The following is a 23,682-nucleotide window of genomic DNA, read 5'->3' as shown; positions in this document are numbered from 1 at the left end:
TCACATTTCTGGGGGCTAGAAATCCACATTTAGTATCTTTGGACCCAAATCAGACTATTAGCTGGACCATACGCCCCCTGGAGGATAAAGGGAAGAACTCACTCCTTGCTCCTCTCTTCTCATGGTGGCTCCTAGGGTTCACTGGCTTATTACCCAGGGTTGCCCTTTCCTTCCATTCTGTCCCTCTGCTAAGGATATCTGTGATATTTAGAGCTTATCCAGATAATCCATGATAATCTTTCCGCCTCAAAAATCCTTAAGTTAGCCACACATGCCTGATCCCTTTTCCAGATGATGTAATGTAGGTATCACAGCTTAGGACCTGGGATCTTTGGGAGGGTGAGTATTATTATTTAGCCTAATGTAGAGAGTAATTTTTTAAGGACCATGGAGTATAAAAGTACAAGGATCACATAAAATAATGTAATGTGGATTCATTATACATTCTGCTTATTCATAGTAGAGTATTAATAAAAATGAAAAGCTAATGCTTGAGCTAGTGAGATGACTCACTGGGTAAAGATGCCTGCCACCAAGCCTGATAACCTAAGTTTGGTCTCTTCCCAGGACCCACAGGGTGGGAGAAAACTGACTCCTAAAAGTTGGCCTCTGACCTCCACACGCATGCTGTAGTAGTGTGCGTGCACACATACAAACATACATGACATTAAATAAAGCATGTAATTAAAAAAACATGTAAATGAAAATTATCTTACCATACTGGGTGTGGTGTATGCCTTTAAACCAGAAGCAGGTGAATCTCTGTGAGTTCAAGGCCAGCCTGGTTTATAAGCAAGTTCCAGGGCAGCCAGAGCTACATAATAGAGAGGCCTTGTCTCAAAAAAGAAAAAAAAATTATCTCACAGAAAAATACTAGATATGAAGATCAAAATCATGTATGGTTCTAATTTTATAAAACAGATTATATTACATATGCATGTTTATATCCATTGAAAAATACTAGAAGGGTATATTTTGAGAATGTTCATTCAGGAGATAAATTATTTTTGATGACCAGGCCTCATGGTACACACTTAAAATCCCAGCATTAGTGAGACTGAGGCAGGAGGATTCTTTGTTTGGGCTGGGCTACATAGTGAGTTCTAGGACAGCCTGAGCTATGTATCAAATCTTGTCTCCAAAGACCAACAGTAAATGGATAATTTTCTTCTTTGAATACTGTCTTTTTTTTATAATTTTATTATTTTAAAATTGTGTGTGTGTGTGTGTGTGTGTGTGTGTGTGTGTGTGTGTGTGTGTGTGTGAATTATTTAGGTTTCCACAGAGGTCAGAAGACGTTATTGGGTCCTCTGGAAGCTGGAGTTACAAGTGGTTTTGAGCCACCTGATGTTGATGCTGGGAACCCAATTTGGGTCCTTTGGAAGAACAGTAAGTGTTCTTCACCGCTGAGTCATCTCTCCAGCCCCTTTTCATATTTTAAATAGAAATATCTAGAAAGATGCGCTCCTTTTAGAGATGGTTTGTTAGGAGGAAGGCAGTAGAAAATGTATAACTCTTTTAGATTTATTTTATGTATATGACTGTATGACAGGTGCCCATGGAGGTAAGAAGAGGGAATCAGAACTGGACTTATGGATGTCTGTGAGCTCTCATGTAGGTTCTGGGGAGCTACACCCAGGACCTCTGGAAGAGCCGCAAGTGCTCTGAACTACTGAGCCATCTCTCCAGCCCCTGTCTTTTAAATGCCTATTTTTGTTTTTTAAGGAAAAGATAGTAATAAGAACCAAATAAAGGCAGGAAAGTACATGTTGATTCATAATTTAGGGAGCTAGCAAGCCTAATGTCAACGTAGTCCAGTTTGGAGTTCTTAAGCACGGTGGGCTTCTGTGACTCATGCAAAGTCTGGTTAGGTCACTCATCTTCATGTAAGACCTTTAAGATACATCAGATGTGTTTTTAGTGTGATTCAGTGACCATTTCTTCTCTTTTTTTCCCCCAAGACAGGGTTTCTCTGTGTAGCTTTGCGCCTTTCCTGGAACTCACTCTGTAGCCCAGGCTGGCCTCGAACTCACAGAGATCCGCCTGCCTCTGCCTCCCGAGTGCTGGGATTAAAGGCGTGCGCCACGTTATGGCATAATTTGGTTATTGCCAACTGATTGACCTTTGTTTTCCATTACAGTGATTTACAAGGCGTAAGAACAAATGCCAAGAAGTCTGGGAGTGATTGGATTCTCAATGGAAGCAAGGTGTGTGGGAGGGCTTCTCTTTGAAAGCAGGCTGTGGGTCTCAGTGTCTAGGAACTGCACACAGTGGATGCTGTGGTCAGCCTAAGGACCAACACAGGAACTGCTTTAGAGTTTTCAGGGGAGTAAGAAATCCATGGTTCTTACATGGCAGAGTCTATAGCTAGCCTCTTCTGTGTTCCATGTTGCTTGAGCCTCCACAAAGACTGCAAAGGTGCTTTTAGCTTTCAAATAACTCTTGACAAATACACCCTCACCCCAGAAAAAAGATGATGACGACCATGGCAATGAAAATGAAGTTGTTTGTTGCCCCAAAGTGGTACAAACAATGGTGAACTCCATGCCGATGAAAGATTGGGTGGGTGTGGTTCCATGCACCCCTTTAACCCCAGCCCTAAAGGAGACAGAGACAAGAGGATCACTGGGGGGAAAATGCAAGCCCCGGGTTTAAGGAGAGACCCTACTTCAAAGAATAAGGTGGAGAGTGATCAAGGAGGAACTTCACATGTATGTATACCCTCAAATAAGTAAATAAATTTTATAAAAAAGGATTCAGAGGGAGCTGGAGAGAGAGTTCATCAGTTAAGAGTACTGGCCCCTCTTCTGGAGGACCTAGGTTCCGTCACCAGCACCCACGTGGTGGCTTATAACTGGCTGTTATGTCCACCTCCAGGGAATCTGATGCCCTCTTCCGGCTTCTGTGGGTACTGCATGCATGTGCACACACACACATACACACACACATACACACACACACACACACAGAGAGAGAGAGAGAGAAAAAGAACACCACCCAAACACATAAAATAAAATGGAAAAAAGAAAGATTGGGAGAAAAGGTTTCAAACAAATATCAGAAAGTTTCAGGAGATCTTAAGCGATAAAAGTGCAGGTGATAGAATTTCAAGAACCCTCCAGTTCTTTCGAGAAACAATTTACTGATAGATTTGGAGAGCTCCTCAGATAGGTTCTGATGACTCAAGAGCAAATATATCCCTGAGGAGAAGTGTTTGAGTTGACTAAATGTTCAGGAAAGATGTCTGTCTTTAATACAAGGCCTGTTTGTAGATGAATTTTCTTGTTTGGTTGCTCTTTATTTTGGTGCAAAGGTTTGAGCCCAGGGTTTCTCAAATGCTAAATATTATCACTCTGGTGGTGGTGGTGGGGTAGGGGGTGGCGGACATTGTTGTTTGGGCTGTGTGTCTGTTTGTTTGAGACAGGGTCTTGCTGTGAAGCCCAGGATGGCTTTGAACTCGCGATCCTCCTGTGTTATCTGCCCAAGTGCTGGCATTCCAAGCATATGCAACTATGTTGTGTTTACTTCATTCATTGAAAACATTTTCAGTTTGTGTTAAGTTCATGCTTTTATCTTTACGAAATCAAATAATAGTGTGGTACTGTCAGGCTCCTTGAAATCTGATGCTCTAACTTACGTTGTCAGTGCCTAGTAACAGTTTGTTCTCGGATGTCAGCACTTCCTGTACAGGAAAATAGCAGCAGCAGTATCAAATACCTTTGGGAAAATGTAGAGAGCTTCTCCTTCTTTGAGAGGCCAGTGTGCATTGTGAGTCTCTAAAATTTGAAGACAGTGTATCTTGTCCCTTAGAAAATTTCCTTTTATAGACTGTCGTGAATCACTGACATTATTCAAATACACTTTAAGAAGCAATGTCCTAGGTGTTGTGGATATGGCTCAGTGGGGGAGACCCAGGTTTTGATGCTGTAAAACAAAACAAAACAAAACATCTCATCTGAGTCTGGCATTCTGATAAGTTGATGGAACATTAGGAGTACTTAGCCCAAAGTGGAGGACTGGAAAGAATTTTAGATGATGTGATACATAGCTTAGTCTAACCTAGATGAGTAGGATTCACTTTGTCAGAGTTAGGAAGGGCCTCCGTAGGGGAGGGAATGCAGTTTTCAAAGACACATGGGTCTGGAAGGCTTTAGAATGTGTGAGACAACCAGCGCTTCTGTAGAGCTGAGCCGAGGACAGAAAACGGAGGCAAAATATGGCGGGAGAGGAGGAAGGAGGCCTAAACTACCATCGGTTTGTGAGGAGTTTTATATGCCTGCTCTAAGGGTTTAGAATTTGTCTCGAAGCCTAGCTGTTCGAGGATGTTGGAGTATGGACATGGCGTGGTCAGGTTGCCTTTCAGAATGGTGCCTCCGAGAACCTGACGGACGGATGGTAGAGTTTTAGTGAGAGCTGTCTCAGAACCTGGTGCACAAACTGATGAGGGCTGGGGAGACAAGGTAATGGCGGTAGTGGAAAAGAAGTCAATAGACTCAGACAGTAAAATGGACCGGCACGCATCACGCCGAGTTGAATGCAGAGCTGATGACTCTGTAGTTTATCAAAGCATGCGTCGCAGTAGAGGGTAAGTTAATATTCACTATTGGGGAGGAGTGTGGGGTGGGAAGGATGTGGGATGTGCTGTGGTCATGAGTCATTTTGTGGAATCCAGGTAGGCGTTCAGGTCTAGATCGTATCAAGAATTGCGGCTTAGCGGGGCATGGAGGCACACATCCATCTTCTCTTTATGCCCTGCACGCTGGAGGCTGAAGCAGAAAGATTTTAAACTCTAAGCCAGCCTGGGCTACATAACAAGTTCGGGCCAGCTGCTTAGTGAGAGTCTGTCTCATCAAAATGAAGGGGAGACACTTTCACAGATTCAGTGGGTGACTTAGGGGTGACTACGCCGTGAATGTGGAGATGGCCTAGGCAAGGTACAGAAGGCGGTGTCGGTGATTAGTGGCTGTGGGTCATCAGCTCGTATTTCCTGTTTAGCTTGTCATCATCATCCCCCCCTCCCTACTCCCACACAACTTAACTATAATGCTTTCTTTATTTAGGCCATTTTGAAAGTAGTCAATCTTTATAAAACAAACAAATACCCAAAACTGTCTTTAAAAAAAAAAAACCTGTCAGTTTAGGAATATATTAAATTACTTTTAAAAAGCCAATTCTTTGTTCCGCTCTATAGCTCCCCTCTAAAATTCAGTTTACCAAGTGAATGGGAAGTTTGGTTTTATTTCAGAGACATAATCTAGTAGTTTCCTATTATTTATCACACGAGTGGAGAAATGTGTACACTTTAGTATTGCACTGGTGACCCCCTGCTGTTTACTAACAGCCATTGTGAATAGGTCATCTGTGTGTGCACAGATGGGGTAACCTCTGTCTGTGCTAGTCTTCTTGCACACACACACACACACACACACACACACACACACACACACATACACACCACCCCAGTATTAGCTTGCACATGGACCAGGATATTACAGGGTATTGCCGTGCATTTGGATTTTTACAGGTGTTCATCACTAATGGCTGGTTAAGTGACCTTGTGATCGTGGTCGCTGTCACCAATCGCGAAGCTCGGTCGCCTGCCCACGGTATTAGCCTTTTCTTGGTGGAGAATGGAATGAAAGGATTTATCAAGGGCCGGAAACTACACAAAATGGGAATGAAAGCTCAGGTGAGTCACAGTCTGAATCAGATCCTGGCAGTGCATTGTGTTTACTCTCCGTCAGAAAACATGGAGGCATCTTCCTCTGTTGGTTGCCAGGGTATGTTTTCAGAAATGGCAACCAGGGAGGTTTGAATATCTGTTTCAGAAATGGGAAAGTTCGCTTTTGTAATTGTAATGAACCATCGGTGGAATTTAGAAAGAAGGTTAGGAAGTAAGAGCAGCGTTTTGGTATACGTTACCAGAAAACATGTTTTGTTTAACGTGTGTTAGAATTTCTATCTTCCCGGGACCTAGAGAACTGGATGGTGCCAAAGCCTGGGTGGTAGTGTATTGCAGGGAGAGAGCATCGTGGAATGCGATGGAATTAGATAAAGTGCCCTGGCTTATGGCTCCCTACTTGACGTTTGATCTCCAAGTCCATTCCAGTTCGTTCTTTGTTTCTTCTTCTGTGGAAGTCGTGAACATTTTTGGGTTACTGGGAAAACAATGTGCTCATTCTCTGCTTGGTCTATGTTTCTTAGGACACGGCAGAACTATTTTTTGAAGATGTCCGATTGCCAGCTAGTGCCCTCCTTGGGGAAGAGAATAAAGGCTTCTACTACCTCATGCAAGAGCTCCCACAGGTATTAAATGCCTATTGTTGCCATCTTCCGGTTAGGCACTTCCTGTTAGAAACTGAGCAGAAATAGAATACAGAGCCTTATAGATCCACACATGCCAAGCTTGTGCCACAAAAGGCATCTGGGTATAAAGTTGCATATAAAGAAGGATCACTGTTATAGGTCATATAAGTAAGTAACGGATCTTGGCAGAATACAACCAAGACGTAACAAAACATTTGGCAGGTTGTAAATAACTGTGACTCAAAGGGTGTTAGACAGAAAAATCCGTCCTATTGCAGTCTTTGAGTCTGAGCTTTGGGATCGATATTGCCTAATGGTTGACGCTTCCTCAAGTGTGTTCACCTGGTGGTGGCTATGGCCTCGGGTAAACTTGAAATTGACAAAAGCCAGTGGCTGTGAAGAAGAATACAGAAATCCCAGCATGGTGAGATTCAGTTACTAAAGTTATGTTTGCACTAATTGGTAGAATTTGAACTGAAGATGTACTTGAAGACATTGTGGAACAATGCTCCACAGATTCGTTGTCCTGTAGTAGGATAATAAGGGAAAACAACCAACGTGGGAGTTAATTACATCTGTGTGGTTAAGACAGCATGGTTAAAAACCAGACACTGTAGCATTTTTCTTAGCTGTGTTATGATAACCACAGACCTCTGTGGGAGCCTTTTCTTACAGCTAAGATGTAAGTTAGAACTTTAATCTTTAGTAGTTTGTTATAAAAACTATTTATAGGACTTATTGAAATGGTATGAAAATCGTTTATGTAATAATGCTTACGACTTAATTTTGGGGTTCTAGGAAAGGCTGTTAATTGCAGATTTGGCCATTTCTGCCTGTGAGTTCATGTTTGAAGAAACCAGGAACTATGTTAAGCAAAGGAAAGCTTTTGGGAAAACAGTTGCACACATACAGGTAAGTGTGTCCTCACAGCTGTGCTTCTATTTACCAAGTTAATCGTCTCAGTTGGGCCAGGATGAAAGGTTAATTAAGCAATATTGATGCAAGGTGGTTTTAGAAGCATGAAAGGGGATGAGATGCCTGAGGAAAGTGTGGGGATGCTAAGGTAAGAAGAGGGCCCAGGGCAGAGTCCTGAGGAAACCAAGATTTGACGGTGACATAGAAAAGGCAGGTTCTGCAAGAAGCAAAGGAAGAAAGGGCAGAAGGGGAGGGGGAGGGTTGTCGCAGAGGCCAGCAGGGGAGACTTCAGCAGGGGTGACATGGACGTCTGGACTCCTACTTTCCTGTGTCAACTGTACAATCACCATGTTGGTGGTAGGTCTCACTGGCAGGCTCAGGGTTGGCGTTAAGTTTGATCTTTTTGAAGTAGAATGGCCCTGGTGCAGCATCTTGGTGAAGGGTAAAGGTAGAAATGGAAGCAGCTTCATAGCGCTACAGAAACAGCCTTGTAGCGTTACAGTCAAGTGCAGCTGACGTCCTCACATAGCTCCTGAAAGCTCTACAGTCAGGGCAAGTTGTGTTCTGAAAGAAATACTTTTCCTGTTTGCAGATTTTAGGAGTTCATTTGACGTGCCAAACTGTAAAGTCTTACTATTAAAAATTTTTGAAGTTTGTAAGACTTGTGTTTACTCACAAGTAGAGATATTTTTTCCTATTTACAAATAAAATTAGTACCTACCTCATGTGATTACTATAAGGATTTAATGGGGCATTGTATATAATATTGTTTTCATGGGCATGCTGCACGCACGCTCACACACACACACACACACACACACACACACACACACACACACAGAAAATACGTGAATAGTAAAATAAATCTCTAAAATATGCTACCCAGATTCCCTGAGTGATTCACAAAGCATGTGATAAGACATTTAACCATAAAGGAAGCAGCAACTCATCTGCACTCTTGTTCCATGAAAGAAAAGGATTTCTTTAAGATGCAGTCATGGGGCTGGTGAGATGGCTCAGTGGGTAAACGTACTTGCCAGGAAGCCTGACGACCTGAGTGTGAGTCTCAGAACCCACGGGGTAGAAGGACAGAACTGACTCCTGACAACTGTGACCTCAACTCAGGCACTGTGGCATGTTTGTGCCCACAGACATACATGTACTAGAAATAAATGCACATAATTTAAAATATAGTCATATGTAGTCATCAGTGATGGACTGCAAACATGACCTGGTGATAGAACATTCACAGCATGGTAGCTCAGTACGTGATGGTGGAGATGCTGGTGTAAGCAGTCTATCGGTCATGCAGACACATAGTGCATTCAATTAGGCAGTATGTAATACTTGATAATAAATTTATTGCTTATGTACAATGCTACACTCATTGTCTTGGGCTACATTGCTTCTTTCATTAAAGGAAGTTTACATTAAAATAATACATTATGCCAGCAGAATCCTCAGACTCCACATGTCTCTTGCTTGTCAAGATGCTTTGCCAAACATGTGACCTGTACCATTCAGGTTTATTTTGATACACGGTGGCTCAGACAATGGTAGAATTGTTTAATGGCCTGTGACTTAAAGTGGTTCACCTTGTTAAGCAATGCATGACTGAAGATAAGTGGTTGTGTGCCTCTTTTCAAAGCATGTGCTAAGTTTGTTACTTTCCTACACAAGGAAAGGAATTCACTAGATTTCAGTAGGTAACAATAGTCATCTTTAGTCAGTGGTTCTCTACCTGGGGGTCGCAACCCCAAGGGTCAAAGGACTCATTCACAGGGATCAAATACCAGTTATAGCATAGATCAGATATTTGCATTACAGTTTATAAGATTAGCAAAAGTACAGCTATGAAGTAGCAATGAAATAATTTTATGGTTGGAGGAGGTCACTACAACATCAGGAACTATGTCCAAGGGTTGCAATGTGAGGAAAGCTGAGAAACCACTGATCTAGATACTTGTGTGTGAGTGTGTATGGGTGGAGGATGGGTGGGTGTATGCTGTGTGTGATGAGTATGTGCATGAATGTGTGCGGGTGGGTACACCTGTATATACATGTATGGAGGCCAGAGGTTGGCTGAGTAGTTTCCTCTATTGCTTTCCAGCTCATTTTTTGAGACAAGGTCTGTTACTGAATCTGCCACTATTTTGGTTAGTCCACCTGTCTTTACATCCCGCTGTGTGAGGGTTACAGGGACATACTACCATGCCTGGCTTTTATGGGGTTACTGGGAATCCAAACTCATATCCTCATGCTTACGTAGGAAGCTCTTTACTCACTGAGCATCTCACCAGCTCCCTACAGCTTCATATTTTTTTATGTAAAGTAGTATTGTTTTCATAGGAAGTGTATGTTGATATTTCTTTCAGTTTTCTTTAGTAAGTATCTTTGAATAATATTTTCATAGTTCAAGTTAGAAATGCATGCAGAGAAGACAGATGACTAATACATCCCTGTATCTCTTATTCTAGAGCTGGCTGCCGTCTGGTTCTTACTATTAACGGAAATAGATAACCTGAACATACCACATTATACTTGGCTAAATGCTACTTTCACATAATTATATTTCCTTTCTTTTTATAATCCTTGAATCCTGTATATATTGGCTTTTGGCCCACTCTGGTACATGTCACAAAATTCATTTCCTTTTTAGACTAGAGTATTACCGTAATAATGAAGCAGGCATTACAAGTGCACTCCAGGGGTGATACCACAGCTCATGATTTACCCTGCAATAGCTGATAAAAACAGTATAGTTGCGATGTTAAAAATAACAATAATATATATCATTTATTAACTGCTTTCCATTTCTTAGACACCGTTTAATGCAGTTTTATCTTTTTTCCTCATAACTGTATATAATAGTTATTACTATTATCTTTATTAACAAAGTGGTGAAGGCAGAAAGGTTGAGTAAACTAAAATGACACAGATGTTCTATGTCTAGAATTTACATTATCTTAAAAGTTATTAGTGTATGTGTATAGGTGTTTGTCTGCATGGATGTCTGTGCGCCATGTGGTTTTCTGTGCCTGGTGCCCGTGGAAGTCAACAGAGGGCAACAGATACCACAGAAATGGAGTTACAGATGTTTGGGAGCCACCATGTGGGGACTGGGAACTGAACTTGTGTCTCTGGAAGAACAGTCAGTGCACTTAACTGCAGAGCTCTCTCTCCAGCCACAGAGTTAGATCCTGTGCTGTTGTCTTTGAGACAGGGTCTCTCTAGGTAGCCCTGGCTGAGCTGGAACTCACTTTGTAGACTGGCTGTCCCTGAACTCTCAGAGATCACCTGCCTCTGCTTCCCAAGTGCTGGGATTAAGGATATGTGTCACTGTGCCTGGCAAGAACTTAACATTTTAATCATACTATGTTTAAAATAAAAGGTCCTCTTTTCTTCCCCTGTTTCCTTCACCTGTGGGCAGCGAAGGGAAGATGGAATGGTATTCTTTTCTAACTAGGGTCTGCGTCATTTTCTGTGTGGTACGTACTATTGATTTTAAAGACAAACTATCTGAGAAAGAAATAGGAATAGTCTTTTTCTTCAAATGTCTTCAAACAGAAACTATCTGCCTCCTAAGACCTTAAATATGACATTAATTAACAGCAAGTTTAGGTAGCAAACTGAGTTTGGTTTTTCTTTTAATAGTTAACTCATAATACTTGCTAATAATGACTCACAGTTTTACTTCTTGGCTTGCTAACCATTCCAAGGTGTCTTCAAATCCTAAAGCTCCAAGATAAGTGTTGTTTATTACTTAATATTTTCTTTAAAATTACATTTTTAGTTTGTTTATTCTCTCTCTCCCTTCCCCCCCCATGTGTGTGTATGTGTGTGTATGAGAGAGAGACAGACAGACAGATACAGAGACACAGAGAGACAGAGACAGGGGCTCATAGAGTATAAGCTGGCCTTGAACTCCTGACTCCCTACCTCTGCCTCTCCAGCACTGGAATTTCAGATTCAGGCCACCTTGCATGGCTAAGATTTCTCTCTAAATTCGAGCTGCACTTTTTACTGTTAGCAAATATCAATAACTGTTAGAGATACTCCTGTGAGCACGTCCATCATTCATGAAAAGCACCCTCCCAGTTAATGGGTGATGCAATCTTTAGCAGCCATTCACTGGAGAGTGGTTTCAGAAAGCATGGTGCCGTCTCTGGCCAAGTACAAAGGACAGTTCTGTTCACTGGCTCCCAGTTCAATGCCAGGAATATGTAAATATTTAATCTCTTTATCTCCAGACAGTAAATTATGTGCTCTTGGAAGCCCTCGTTATTTTTAGACCTCTGGACGAAGTGCGTGTGCTGCAATAAGAATGTTAAGTGGGTCTGGGTTTTAACTTCAGCTTCCAGAAGCTCCCAGCATTTGTGTAGAATAGCTTTCATGTGAGAGAGACCTTGACCTTTTCATATTCTAAATAGTGCATAAAGCCTCATCTGCCACATCATACAGGGGCAACTCAACTGTTCTTGAGAATGGTCTGATATTCCTACCCATCCGAGCTTTTCTGTCTCAAATGAAATGTTAGATAGTGTCGTGGATTTAAGCCAGACGTAGACCTAGAATTCAGGATCCACGGTTTTTGAGGTCTATAGAAAGTTATTTGACCCACTCTTTGAGATTTTTCTCTCTGTAAACTTGAATGTGTAAGGGGGTGGGCGGAACTCTATGCTGATTAAGGTAGAGACTTGGCCAAAGGACATATAGAGTTAGAAAAGGAGATAGAAAAGTGTGGACTTGCCTGCATGCTCCACATCGGAGGCCGGAACTCACAGGTGGAAGTGGGGTGCTGCTGGCTTTGCTATGGGAATTATTAGATGCCAGTTACACTTTCTAGAAGAGGGTGGGGGCAAATCCACAAGAAGACACTTGGTTTTTTTGTTTTATTTTGTTTTGTGTTTTCCAGAGCTGAGGACCAAACCCAGGACCTTGCACTTGCTAGGCAAGTGTTCTACCACTGAGCTAAATCCCCAACCCTACACTTGGTTTTATCAACACAAGAGTTGATACACCCATGAAGCATCTGCCCCTCAAAGCTCCCACTCCATCTGACATACCCAGCTCTTACCTGGGCCCACCATTGTTCTCTTCCCATTCTTTGATTTCTGAAGAATGAAAAACCCCAAAATTATACCCAGCACTGCACTAGTCACCCTGAAAATTCAGCTTTAGATCCAACATCCCCCGAGAGACTATTCCCACAACCTCCTTCGAGAACTCAAGCCTGCTTCAGGCCCCTGAAGAATAAGGTTCATTTCTGAGTGTTCAGTGTAGCCTCCACAGGTATGCCTGCCATTGGCCACAGTGGATGTCTCACACACCCCACAGCAGCGTGATCAGGTTGTAACTTCCTCAAGGAAGTGAGTGGCAGCTGGCCACAGATGGGTCTCAGACCTCAGTTAGAATAGGGTATGCTTTTGGAGGCACATGTCCAAGCCAGTGTCCTGAAGGAGGTTTAAGAGCTGGTGCCAGCGAGAACAGATGTGAACTCAAACCCCAGGGTGTGGGAGCCAAGAAACAGTGAAATAGAACTTAATGAAAGGAAGCCCAATGAGGAACAATTGAGAATAGTCTAAAATGGAATGATCCCTAAGCTTACTGTTGGCCGTCTGTGGGCAGCAGGAGAGGGGAGAGATGTAGTTATGAACACTTGCAAATAGGACCATTCAGAACTAGTTAGAGGCTACATGAGACTCTTCAGAGGGATGGGAGAGGCTGTAGGTTCCCGGAGTTTGGTCTCTGCCTATCCAGTTTCCATTATTAGTACTGAGATTACTAACCTAATAAGTATTTGATGATGTGTATGTGATTAGATAAATCCATCTTGCCCCTCTAGCACATTATTTTATTATTTCACTTTAAGCCAAAGAGGCACAGCAGGGAAATGCATATCCTTAATTTCATTAATACACAGTAAATCCTGTTGAACCTCCAGAGGAAACTGGGTGTTTTAGCAGCTGTAGGTGACAGCTCCTACCACAAGGTGGTGCTCACACATTAACTCATGATGTTCTTTAAGCCATTCCCTTTATACCACCCCAGGCACTTACCTATCTTCCCACGATTTGCTACAGCGTTTTAAATGCTAAGACACGGGTTTTCTTTTTCTTTTTCTTTTTTTTCTTTTTTCCATTTAAGTTAACATATGCGCTTTAATTGGAAGAAATCCTCACAGTTCCACTTTTGTTTTGTTTAAAATGTTCCACTGTTATGTAATCATTGGAGGTGCGGAGTCACGGTGATCTGTACTTCTAACGCGCTCCTCTCCGACTTTCTATCTCCAGACGGTGCAGCATAAACTAGCAGAATTAAAGACACACATATGTGTAACCAGAGCATTTGTGGACAGCTGTCTGCAGTTGCATGAAGCAAAACGTCTGGATTCTGCCACAGCTTCCATGGCGAAATATTGGTATGCACATTACCGTAATTCACATGTGGGGTCTGTTCAGCCGGCTGTGGGATCTTGCCAGCCTTTAAACTCAGCCTCGAAGGTGTTCAAGAAAGACGTCTGTAAGCGAAAAATAGCACTGGGGAAAAAAAAATCTGGAAAGTCCCATTGGGTTTGTTTATAATGTCCTGAAAATTACTCAAGTTGGTATGGAACTCATAACTTGCTTTGAAAAGTAAACTAGTCAGTGGCTGAAGGAGGGTCAGTGAGTGCGTCACATTCAAGTCCTATGTTTAATTTCAAATTATCTAAAGAATGGCAGCGAAAGAAGACAGAAAGAATAAAAGGGTGAAATTTGGGAGTCTTGCTGTGTCGAATGCCATGAAATAACTCCAACTGAATTTAGTTCTCTAGGGACAGCTCCATAGTATCCGGGAAATGTTTAGGTTGGATAGAATGTGAGGTGTTTTCCAGATCTAAGGAAAAATGCTGAAGTATTGGCTGTCTGGCCAAAGCCCCATAGAGTTTAGAAAAACTTGCATTTGAATTGAGGATGATTAACAGTGGTGTTAAAGGTGAGCCAGAGAGCAGACCCCGGTAACATTTTTATGTGTTTTCAGGGGCAAGTGTGGTTTAAATCACATGTTGGAATGGGGATTGGTTTCCTTAAAAAAGTTGGGGAGAAAAAATCATTTCATTCCACGAGCCCAAAAGCAGCCTAGAAAACGTTCCCATTGTTATTTATTAACTCAAGTTGAGTTCAGTCATTACTAGACAAGGGAAATATGCAGAATGGTACTTCGTGTAATGATTTTATAATGATAGGACTTCGAGATTAAAAAGGAATGTGAAATTAACATGAACTTACACTTTGGGCTGGGAGGGAGATATTTTGCATTTATGACAAGTTCTTTGGCTTATGGGAAAAGGTATAAAAAAGAATTTTATGTATTTTGGGGAAGAGGATTTTGCACAGCTAATGGCCTTGTTCTTGAACATACCAGTCTTATGGACATAATGGTGCTGGATATTAAAAGATAGTTTATAAATTGTTGAGTAGTGAGAAAGCTTTTTTAGAGGCAAGGTTTCATGTATCAAGGGCGGCCTTCTACTCACTACATAGCAAAGGCTAGCCTTGAACTTTTGATCTGCCTGCCTCTGTCTCCTGAGTGTTGGGTTACATGAACCACCACCCCAGTTCTGTGTGGTAGGGGTTTGAACCTAAGGATTTGTGAGTACTCTACCAAATGAACTCTACCTCTTTTTCTGCTTGTTATTTTGATCATTTAGGGCATCTGAATTGCAAAACAGTGTCGCTTATGACTGTGTCCAACTCCATGGAGGCTGGGGATACATGTGGGAGTACCCAATTGCAAAGTAAGTGTGGTGATTCTGCAATGCTTCTTTCTTTCCCTCCTCCCTCCTTTCCTGCCCTCCCTCCCTTTCTCTCTCACCCCCCCCATCTCTGATAGGGTCTTATTGTATAACCCTGTCTGGCCAGGCTGGCCTCAGACTCCCACAGCTCTGCCTGCCTCTGCCTCCAATGCTGGTATTAATGGTGTGCACCACCACTGCACCTAGCCTATGATGCCTTCGTTATTCTTTATTTTAAAAAATGTGATTTTTTTTAAATTAAAAATAGATTTTTTTCATACAATATATTCTGATTTAGGTTTCCTTTTCCCTAACTCCTCCCAGATCCTCCCCACCACCCCAACCCATACCCTTTCTTTCTCAATTTCCTTACTATGAGCTTTTTTGTTTGTTTTGGTTTTTTGAGACCGGGTTTCTCTGTAGTTTTAGTTGCCTGTCCTAGATCTCGCTCTGTAGACCAGGCTGGACTTAAACTCACAGAGATCCTCTTGCCTCTGCCTCTGGAGTACTGGGATTAAAGATGTGCGCCGCCACCACCACCTGGCTGATGCTTTTTTTAAGGATATGGAGAAAGGAAATTTTTATATGGCGAATATACAGGGAAAGTCTGCATTTTCTGTGAATATATTTGTGCAAATAGAAGTGGCATTATTTTATTAGCTTCTCATTAGGATTTTATTTTTAAAGAAAATGAAGACTCTAACATACTTTTAAATATGGTGCTTGGCTTTATATACCACTTAAAAATATCATTCCTTAATTTATTCATATTTCCCCCTTCTGTCTACTTCTCTGCCTATCTATCTGTCTCTCTGTCTCTGTCCCTCTCTGTATTACTCACTTTTTTTTATTGGTGTGATAAAATACCCCAACAAAAGTACCTGAAGGGAGAGAAGGGTTGACTTTGGCTCACAGTTTATGGGTATCGCCCATCGGAGTGTGGCTGTCCTGGCTGCAGGAACTTGAGTGGGCGGTCAGGTTGGACCTGCTGTTAGGAAGCAGGGTATGAAGAATCCTGCTGCTCAGCTGATGGCCTTCTCTGTGGGCAGTCTAGGACCCAAGCCCAGGGAATGATACCACCTTCCTTTGGAGTAAGTCTCCCACCTCAGTTTACCCAATTGAGGCAGTCTCTCACGGGCATGCCCCAAGGCTGACATAATACAAATAACGGCCTCACAGTTACACCGGGAAGCTTGTGTCTTCCCAGTTTTTGCCAAGTGGATAATCAGAATTGGCCATCATAGGAATTGAACGGTTGGACAAGCGATTTGCCACTAACCACCATCTCTAGCTACTTTTTTTTTTTGCCTGAGCTGAGGACCGAACCCAGGGCCTTGCGCTTGCCAGCAAGCGCTCAACCACTGAGCTAAATCCCCAACCCCAACCTAGCTACTTTTAAAACACAACAGTGTAGCAATGCGGAATGATTCACTTGCATAGTAGAAGAATTAACATATTATGCCTTAAGAATCCTGCTTGTAAAATAAAAATGTTTTTTCTGAATGGAATTCTATCTTTAAGAAAAATAAGCCAGGCAGTGTGATGGAACATGCTTTAATCCCAGCACTCAGGAGGCAGAGGCAGGTGGATCTCTGTGAGTTCGAGGCCAGCCTGGTCAACAAAGAGAATTCCAGGAAAGGCTCCAAAGCTACACAGAGAAACCCTATCTTGAAAAACAAAAACAAAAAAACAAAAAAACAAAAAACAAAAAAAAAGAAAGAAAGGAAGGAAGGAAGAAAGAAAGAAGGAAAAATAAAACTAGAGATGCTTCTTTTTAGTGGGTTATATATGAATTTCCTCAGATAGACACAGTAACAGTTATAATTTAAATGGTGTCTTCCTCCATATGTCTCCCTTCTCTGTTCCCATCTCCTTCTCATCATCTCTTGCCTCTCCTTCACTCTTCCTTATCATCTTAGAAAATATTTTTCCTCTTACTTAATAGTATTTTCAGCGGGCTGGAGAGATGGCTCAGAGGTTAAGAGCACTGCCTGCTCTTCCAGAGGTCCCGAGTTCAATTCCCAGCAACCACATGTTGGCTCACAACCATCTGTGAGATTTGGTGCATTCTTCTGGCCGATAGGCACACGTGCCAGAACATTGTATACATAATAAATAAATAAATCTTTTTAAAAAACCCAGTATATTCCGTTTATAGAAATTGCCCAAGGAAGTTTTTGATAAATACACATAAACACCCACCTGATTTAGTTCTGGGTCTGAGAGTAGGAATGTTATAGGCTTCTAAAAAGTTTTCCTAAAAAGTTTGCCGTTTCGTTAAGAACAGGAGTTCCTGCGTAGGTATAACTTGTTAATTCTAGAGTTATCACACTGCTTAGAAGCTTTACGTACTGGGTATCTGTAATGTATAACTTCATAATAAACTCACTATCATTCAAGTGTTTTTTCTCTCTGAGAGAGAACCTAAGCATGGAATTGGGGTTTTTTTTTGTTTTGTTTGTTTTTTCCAAATGAACCATTTGACTTAGACTTCGAGATGTCTGTTCAGAACCACTTCAGGTAGGCTTGGTCCCAGCAGAGCCTCCTTTGGAGATCCCGTGGAGTCATGAAATAGAAGTGAGGTTTGGCATTATGCTAGCCCAGAGGTTATCATCCATGGGGTTTTGCCTGTGCGTTTTTGTTTTGGCAGCAATCACCCATCCTATTTATAAGAGGGCTTTGTGGGCGAAATGATAATGAATGTTTATATCTGTGTGCTTAAGCTCTTGTAACTGCTGCTGGGAACAGGCATGTCTTGGTTCAGTGTCTGTGTGGCTCAGTTTACGTTCGAAGAAAGGCTTGCCAAGTGAAGAGAGGTCCAGTACCTTGGTAAGGTTATAGTGTGCCATAAGCTGGGGTGTCTGCTGTCTTAGAGGCCATTGCTTTAAGTCAGTAGCAAGACAACCTGGGGACCAATGACTTACAGTTTCTGATTTCAGCTCGGGAGACTTGAACTCCTTTAAGAAATAATAATCACTGTCCTTGCCTGACTTTCCAGTTCAAAGAGTATGGGAATCTTTTATCTAGAAAGCTTTCTTTCCCCCAAAGATGTGGGAAATCCTGATTGTGCAAAAGCCAATTACACATTAGACAGTATATGGCTATAGTATATACAGACTTTGATTTAAGAAATCACCCAACTTATGATTCTTATAACTGCTTCAGATTAAGCTACATTTAGTGTCAGGGTGGGGGAGGTGAAGAAAGTGATAGATAGGTTATTAAGTCTTGGCTTTATAGGTAAAAGGTGTGTTTGGTTCCCTTTTATGATTTGTAGATAGCTAATTCTTGGCATGTGAGTTAATTTTAGTTTTATTAAGTTTTGATTTAGACCCTTGAAGATATCTTTAGCCATTCTAGGTAGAGGAGGTGAGACAGAAAACTTCACTGCAGTTAAACATTTCTCTACTACCTTTCTCTGTTAATCTTAGTAGAGTCAATTTAATTAGTAACTTATGAAAGGTCTGCTGGTCTGTCATTATATATCCTGGTAGAACTTTTTAATGTAAAAATAAATACCCAACCCAGCTCAAAAATGTCTGAAGCATTGGGATTGCCTGGGTAGGCTGGAATGCTAGGAAAGTTTTCAGAGGATGTAAGTGCTTGGTTTTGTAGAGAACAACAAAATCTTAACGGGGTTGGGGGTGGGCTTTATATATCTCAGAAAGCCTTTCTAATGCGGTTCATCCCGTAGGTAAATATTAAATGAGGGCCTACTTATCTGCAAGGTACCTTGGGAAATGGGGGAAAAGTGTAAGTTCAAAGTTGGTCATATGCTGAGAAATTAGCATGTTTGGTCTTAGAAATTAAATAATTGAAACCCCAATTTTATATTTGAAAAAGAAAGGTCTTTAAATTTTCCTGCCACAAAAAGTCTGGAGCTTCAATAACTAACTCTACAGGTTTGGGACAATGAAAGTATTGTGACCTAATGAAAGTTCACTTGCCAAAGAGGCGAGACACCTACATTCTTGTTCCAGTCGGACAATTATCTGTTATGCCACCAGTAAGTGGTAATCATTAATTAGCAAATGCATCAGCCTCTCTAAATCTCCTTTTATTTTTAAGCCTGCAAAGCAGTACTATCTGTCCCCCTGGATTCCAGAGGGCTGAAGGGAAAGGAGAAAGGGTGAGAACAGATAGATGGCTGCTACCATAGCTGCCAAAAGTGAGTCCTAAGGTTGGCACTGGGGCTCCGTCCGTGGTGGAACTCTCAGCTATCAGGATCCTGGGTTCAGTGCCCGTGTTAGACAGGGTTCTCTCCCAGCAGCAGAATGAGAGAAAAGTGAACTCCTGATTATGTGTGCATGTCTGTGTGGGTCTCAGTGGGCTCAGCCACTTAGGACTTTAATCCCAGCTGTGACAAGAGTGACTGTTAATCATTTCCCCCCAGAATAAGCTACTTGTTAACTTTTGGGGGGAAAAGAACTTTTTAAAAACATCAGGGGTGCTTGAAGTGATGCCATTAAAAGAAATGTCTGGAAATAAGTAATTTTTCCCCCTTAAGGTCAGAGGATTTCAACTTTCTGGGGAGGCTAGAAGAGAAGAAACTAAGATGCTCCGTGTACTTCTAAACGTAGACTTTTCAAGTTGTTATATAAGCTCAATTTTATAAAATTAAGTTAGTGTACCTGGGTTGTTTTGAGTTGTTATCTTAATGGCTTTTTGGATACCAACCTAGTGTGAATGCTGTTCTGGAAAAACCAGTTATTTGTAAGGAGCTCTTATTGTTTAGAGTTCCTTAACTAAACAATTATTAATTATCTGGAAAGATGGAATTTAAAATTTCTACCATGTTTATATGAATTCAACTCTCTTCTGATTTATCTAGGGCTTATGTGGATGCTCGGGTTCAGCCAATCTACGGTGGTACCAACGAAATAATGAAAGAGCTGATCGCAAGACAGATCGTCAGTGACAGCTAGACATCTGTTTACACTCTGGAATCCTATTATATACAGCTAATCTGGATTCAAATCTACTTGAGATAAAATGTAACCTGGAAAGGGGGGAAATAGTAAAGCTGTTTTTATGTATGATTGTTACAGAGGAAGAAATAAAATATAAAGAGTAACACAGGAAAAAGAAAATTTTTGAACCCAAAGAGTCTAAAGTTATACTGTAAAAGGTTTAAGCTTTTTTAAAATACAGTAAATATTGAAGATTTTCTAACTTGAGAGCCTTAATGTCTTATATGCTTTCTGAAGAGCATAAATTGCTTTGATCCTTAAAGTTGAGGCCAAAATAATTTTATATTCTTATAACATTAGTAATACTTACAGACTTTGAAAAGACAAAATAATTGTAACTCATAGAGAGTCATTTCAGCTACTTTTTGTTCCAAATTCCCTAGAACATTGGTTTCTACCATCTTACCACCAACCCCATGCTTTCTACGCAATGAATGGAACCCTTTCTTTCTTCAGAAAAGAACAGACTGTATACTTAGAGGCAATTATGTATCAATTAAAAATAAAGTAAAAATTTAAAACAAATCATGTGTTGAATGTGTATGAGGCACTGAAAAATGAGAATGTGTTCTGATGTGAGATTGCATAGTTTCTTAGGTAAGACACGTAGGCTTTCAACAGATCCCATTCAGTTTGATTTAAATAGGAAAACTCAGTAATTCAACATCCTTAAATTCAAAATGTTTGGTAGGTGCCAAAGCAAAGCCTTTTATTTTTCACCAGTGTGATTTATTTATATTTACTAAATATTGTGCATCTTCTATAAACCAGGCTGTTAAAAATTTTGGAAAGCAAGCCTGGAATAACCCTCCTATGAACTAGTATTAATAGAATTTAAATATTCCAGGCAAGCTAAGTATAATAGAAGTAAGCCTTTAAAATATGAGTGTAGGTCTGGAGAGACAATTCAGTGGTTAAGAGCACTGGCAATTCTTCCAAAGGTCTTAAGTTCAATTCCCAGCAACCACATGGAAGCTCACAGCCATCTATAATGGGATCTGAAGCTCTCTCTGGCATGCATGCAGATGGAGCACTCATACCTAACAGAATACATAAACAAATAAAATTTTAAAAAATATAAGTGGGAATATCATATTTGAGACTTATGTAAGTATTATGAAAAATAAAGTCATTTGTTTATAAACTGACAGTTTAGTGGTTTGATTCTTCTGGCACATAGTGATAATAGTGAAAAGTTTTTTAAATGAAAATACATTCTTGTTCGACTTCCAGAAACATAAACACTACTTTATTCCTACAGATGGGTACAGCAGATGAGAGGTGGGATCTTTGGATATTCCTTTCCTCATAATTCACAGCTTTAGTTTCTTAAACAGAACTTGTCAGGGTTGCCAGATTAGCTCCTTTTATATGCACTTATTAACATAAGAAGGGTTCAAATTGTTTCATTTATTTTTTGAGAAAACTCACAATGTATGTAGCCTTGGCTGGTCTGGAAAAGCTACATAGACCAGGCTGTCCTGGAACTCATGGTGATCTGCTTGCCTTTGCCTCCCCTTCCAAGGGCAGGATTCAAGGCATGTGCCACTAAGCCAGGCTCAAATTATTTTTTAAAAATAAGAATTTGTTTTTAATTATGTCTACGTGTGTGTGAATATGTGCATGTTAGTGCAGGTACACACAGAGACCAGAATAGGGAATTAGATCCTCTGGAACTAAAGTAATAGCAAGTTGTGAGTTGCCCAGGATGGGTGCTGGGAATTGAACTCTGGTCCTGTGCAGAAACAGCGAGCACTCAACCACTGAGCCATCCTTCCAGTCCCCAATGTAAATTCTTATTACATTTGCAACTTGGACCTTCCTCCTGCCAAGAGGAGCTTTAAAGAAGCTGCTAGACTCTCCCTTACCCCTTTGGCTTCTTCGAGTCTACAATGCAGAGGTGGACAGCTCTGGGTTTCAACGCATATTCTTCCTTGAGAACTTAGAATTTACAACCTTATTTTTAAAAGAATCAGAATGTGCTCTTCAGTTTCGCATTTGGCGTTCATGTCTTAAATCGTTATTCTTTGTGCTCTGTTTGTGTGGCTTCGAGCAGTGTCCCCTAGGGAGGACATTTATCATCCAAATCCCACTCAGTGCTGAGTGTTCAAGAAACAATAAATAATAACAACGCTCAAAAGAGCAAGCTGGGCAAGCAGAAGGAAGCACTGCTTTGTAAATATTAATGAGAATTTAAAGGCTTGCTTAATTTTGTTTGGAGGCTGCGATTTGTAGGATCAAAAAATTACTGCTTTAAAATTCCCCTTTTCCCCTTACTTCCTGATGGTGTCATTGAAAACTGCTTTGAGTTGCTGTTTTAAAATCTGATTGCAAATCTTTACTAACCTAGTAATCTCAGTAGTTTATTGCTGAAAGTACACGATTTCTAGATTTTTTTTTTCCATGTCAGTATTATTTCTAGCACATGCAGCATCTATTTATTTGGAGTCACTGGAAAAATTTGACATTGAGATTGAAATCAACTGCAGGTCTGGGTCTGTGTCTCGCTTATAATACATGCTGAAAAATACTATCTTTTAAATGTTTGTTTTCCAGAAAGATTTCTGGAGAGCTACAAATATACTAAAGATAGCATAGTATAACTAACCTCCAGTTTTTATTTTCAGTCATTATCATAGACATTTTCCCCCTTTTGAGGCAAGTCCCAGATTTAATGTTATTTTATACACATATGTACTCCAAAATACATATGTAACAGATGAAAATGTTTTGTTTTCTTACATCTAGCCAGAATGCTATTCTCAAACTGCAGAAACTGCAATTTAGCATGTAATTCTAGGATTATTTATAAATGTCCCCTGATTATATTTTTAAAAATGCCTTTTTTTTTGTTTAAATTGGGATCTAAGCAAGATCTACAAATTCTATTTTGAGAGTTGAAGACATGGCTTAGCTGTTAAGAACAGGTATTGTCTCCTAGAGGACCTGAGTTACATACATCCTCAGCATCCAAATCAGTGGTTCACAACTGCCTGTAACTCCAGGGGCTCCAATGCCATCCTCTGGCCTACACTGGTACGCCATGCATATAACACACACACACACACACAAACACACACACACACACACACACACACACCAAAAATAAAAACAAACGACACAAAAACCCAACTTTGGTTGTATCAACCCTTAAATTTCTTGTATTAGAGTTACCCTGTATCTTTTCTCCTTATCTCTTTAAAAATAATGTATATTTTTCCTTTGGTTGTCTGTACTGTAAACATTGCTTTTTGCAGCTCTCAGAATTTTAGCATAGATAGATTTCTTATTTCAGTTCTCATAGATTCATGCAGCTCTAGTTACAGGATACAGAACGGTTTCACACCCCCTAAAATGTCCCCTGTGCTCTTTATAGTCATAGCTTCCCAGACCTTCAGCCCCTGGCACCCGCTGATCTGATCTTTGTCATCATGGTTCTGTCATTTTGAGACAATGATATAAACGGAACTAAACGGCACATAACCCTTTGAGAACGTCTCTGTCTTCGAAAACTGCACTTAAGATTCATCCATTTTGCATGAATCAATAATAGCTTTCTCCTCTTTGGTATTAAGCAGTATCTCCATATGGGTATACCACAGTTGATTTATTATTCATTCCCCTTTGCAAGGAGAGCGTGGTTCAGGTTAAAGTTAAATCTAGCTTCTGGTTAAGATTAAAATCCCTGAACAGAGCTGTTGAATTGCATGTATAAAA

At 40.8% G+C, this 23,682-nt stretch overlaps 1 protein-coding gene across 1 annotated transcript in view; it reads left to right on the top strand.

Annotated features, from left to right (window-relative positions):
* Positions 1-20,069, top strand: part of Acadl (acyl-CoA dehydrogenase long chain) — a 33,530-nt gene extending 13,461 nt beyond the window's left edge. Inside the window, exons 5-11 of the mRNA XM_036173573.1 lie at positions 2,141-2,207; positions 5,525-5,689; positions 6,205-6,306; positions 7,105-7,218; positions 13,515-13,642; positions 14,912-14,998; positions 19,827-20,069. Coding sequence (XP_036029466.1) covers positions 2,141-2,207; positions 5,525-5,689; positions 6,205-6,306; positions 7,105-7,218; positions 13,515-13,642; positions 14,912-14,998; positions 19,827-19,920 — 757 coding nt within the window. The 3' untranslated portion in view covers positions 19,921-20,069. The remainder of the gene's footprint in view (positions 1-2,140; positions 2,208-5,524; positions 5,690-6,204; positions 6,307-7,104; positions 7,219-13,514; positions 13,643-14,911; positions 14,999-19,826) is intronic.
* Positions 20,070-23,682: the final 3,613 nt, after the last annotated feature.

This window comes from Onychomys torridus, chromosome 23 (assembly GCF_903995425.1).
Source record: "Onychomys torridus chromosome 23, mOncTor1.1, whole genome shotgun sequence".
Classification (NCBI taxonomy): domain Eukaryota; kingdom Metazoa; phylum Chordata; class Mammalia; order Rodentia; family Cricetidae; genus Onychomys; species Onychomys torridus.
The sequence above is the reverse complement of the archived record's forward strand: the minus strand, read 5'-3'. Positions and strand labels throughout refer to the sequence as shown.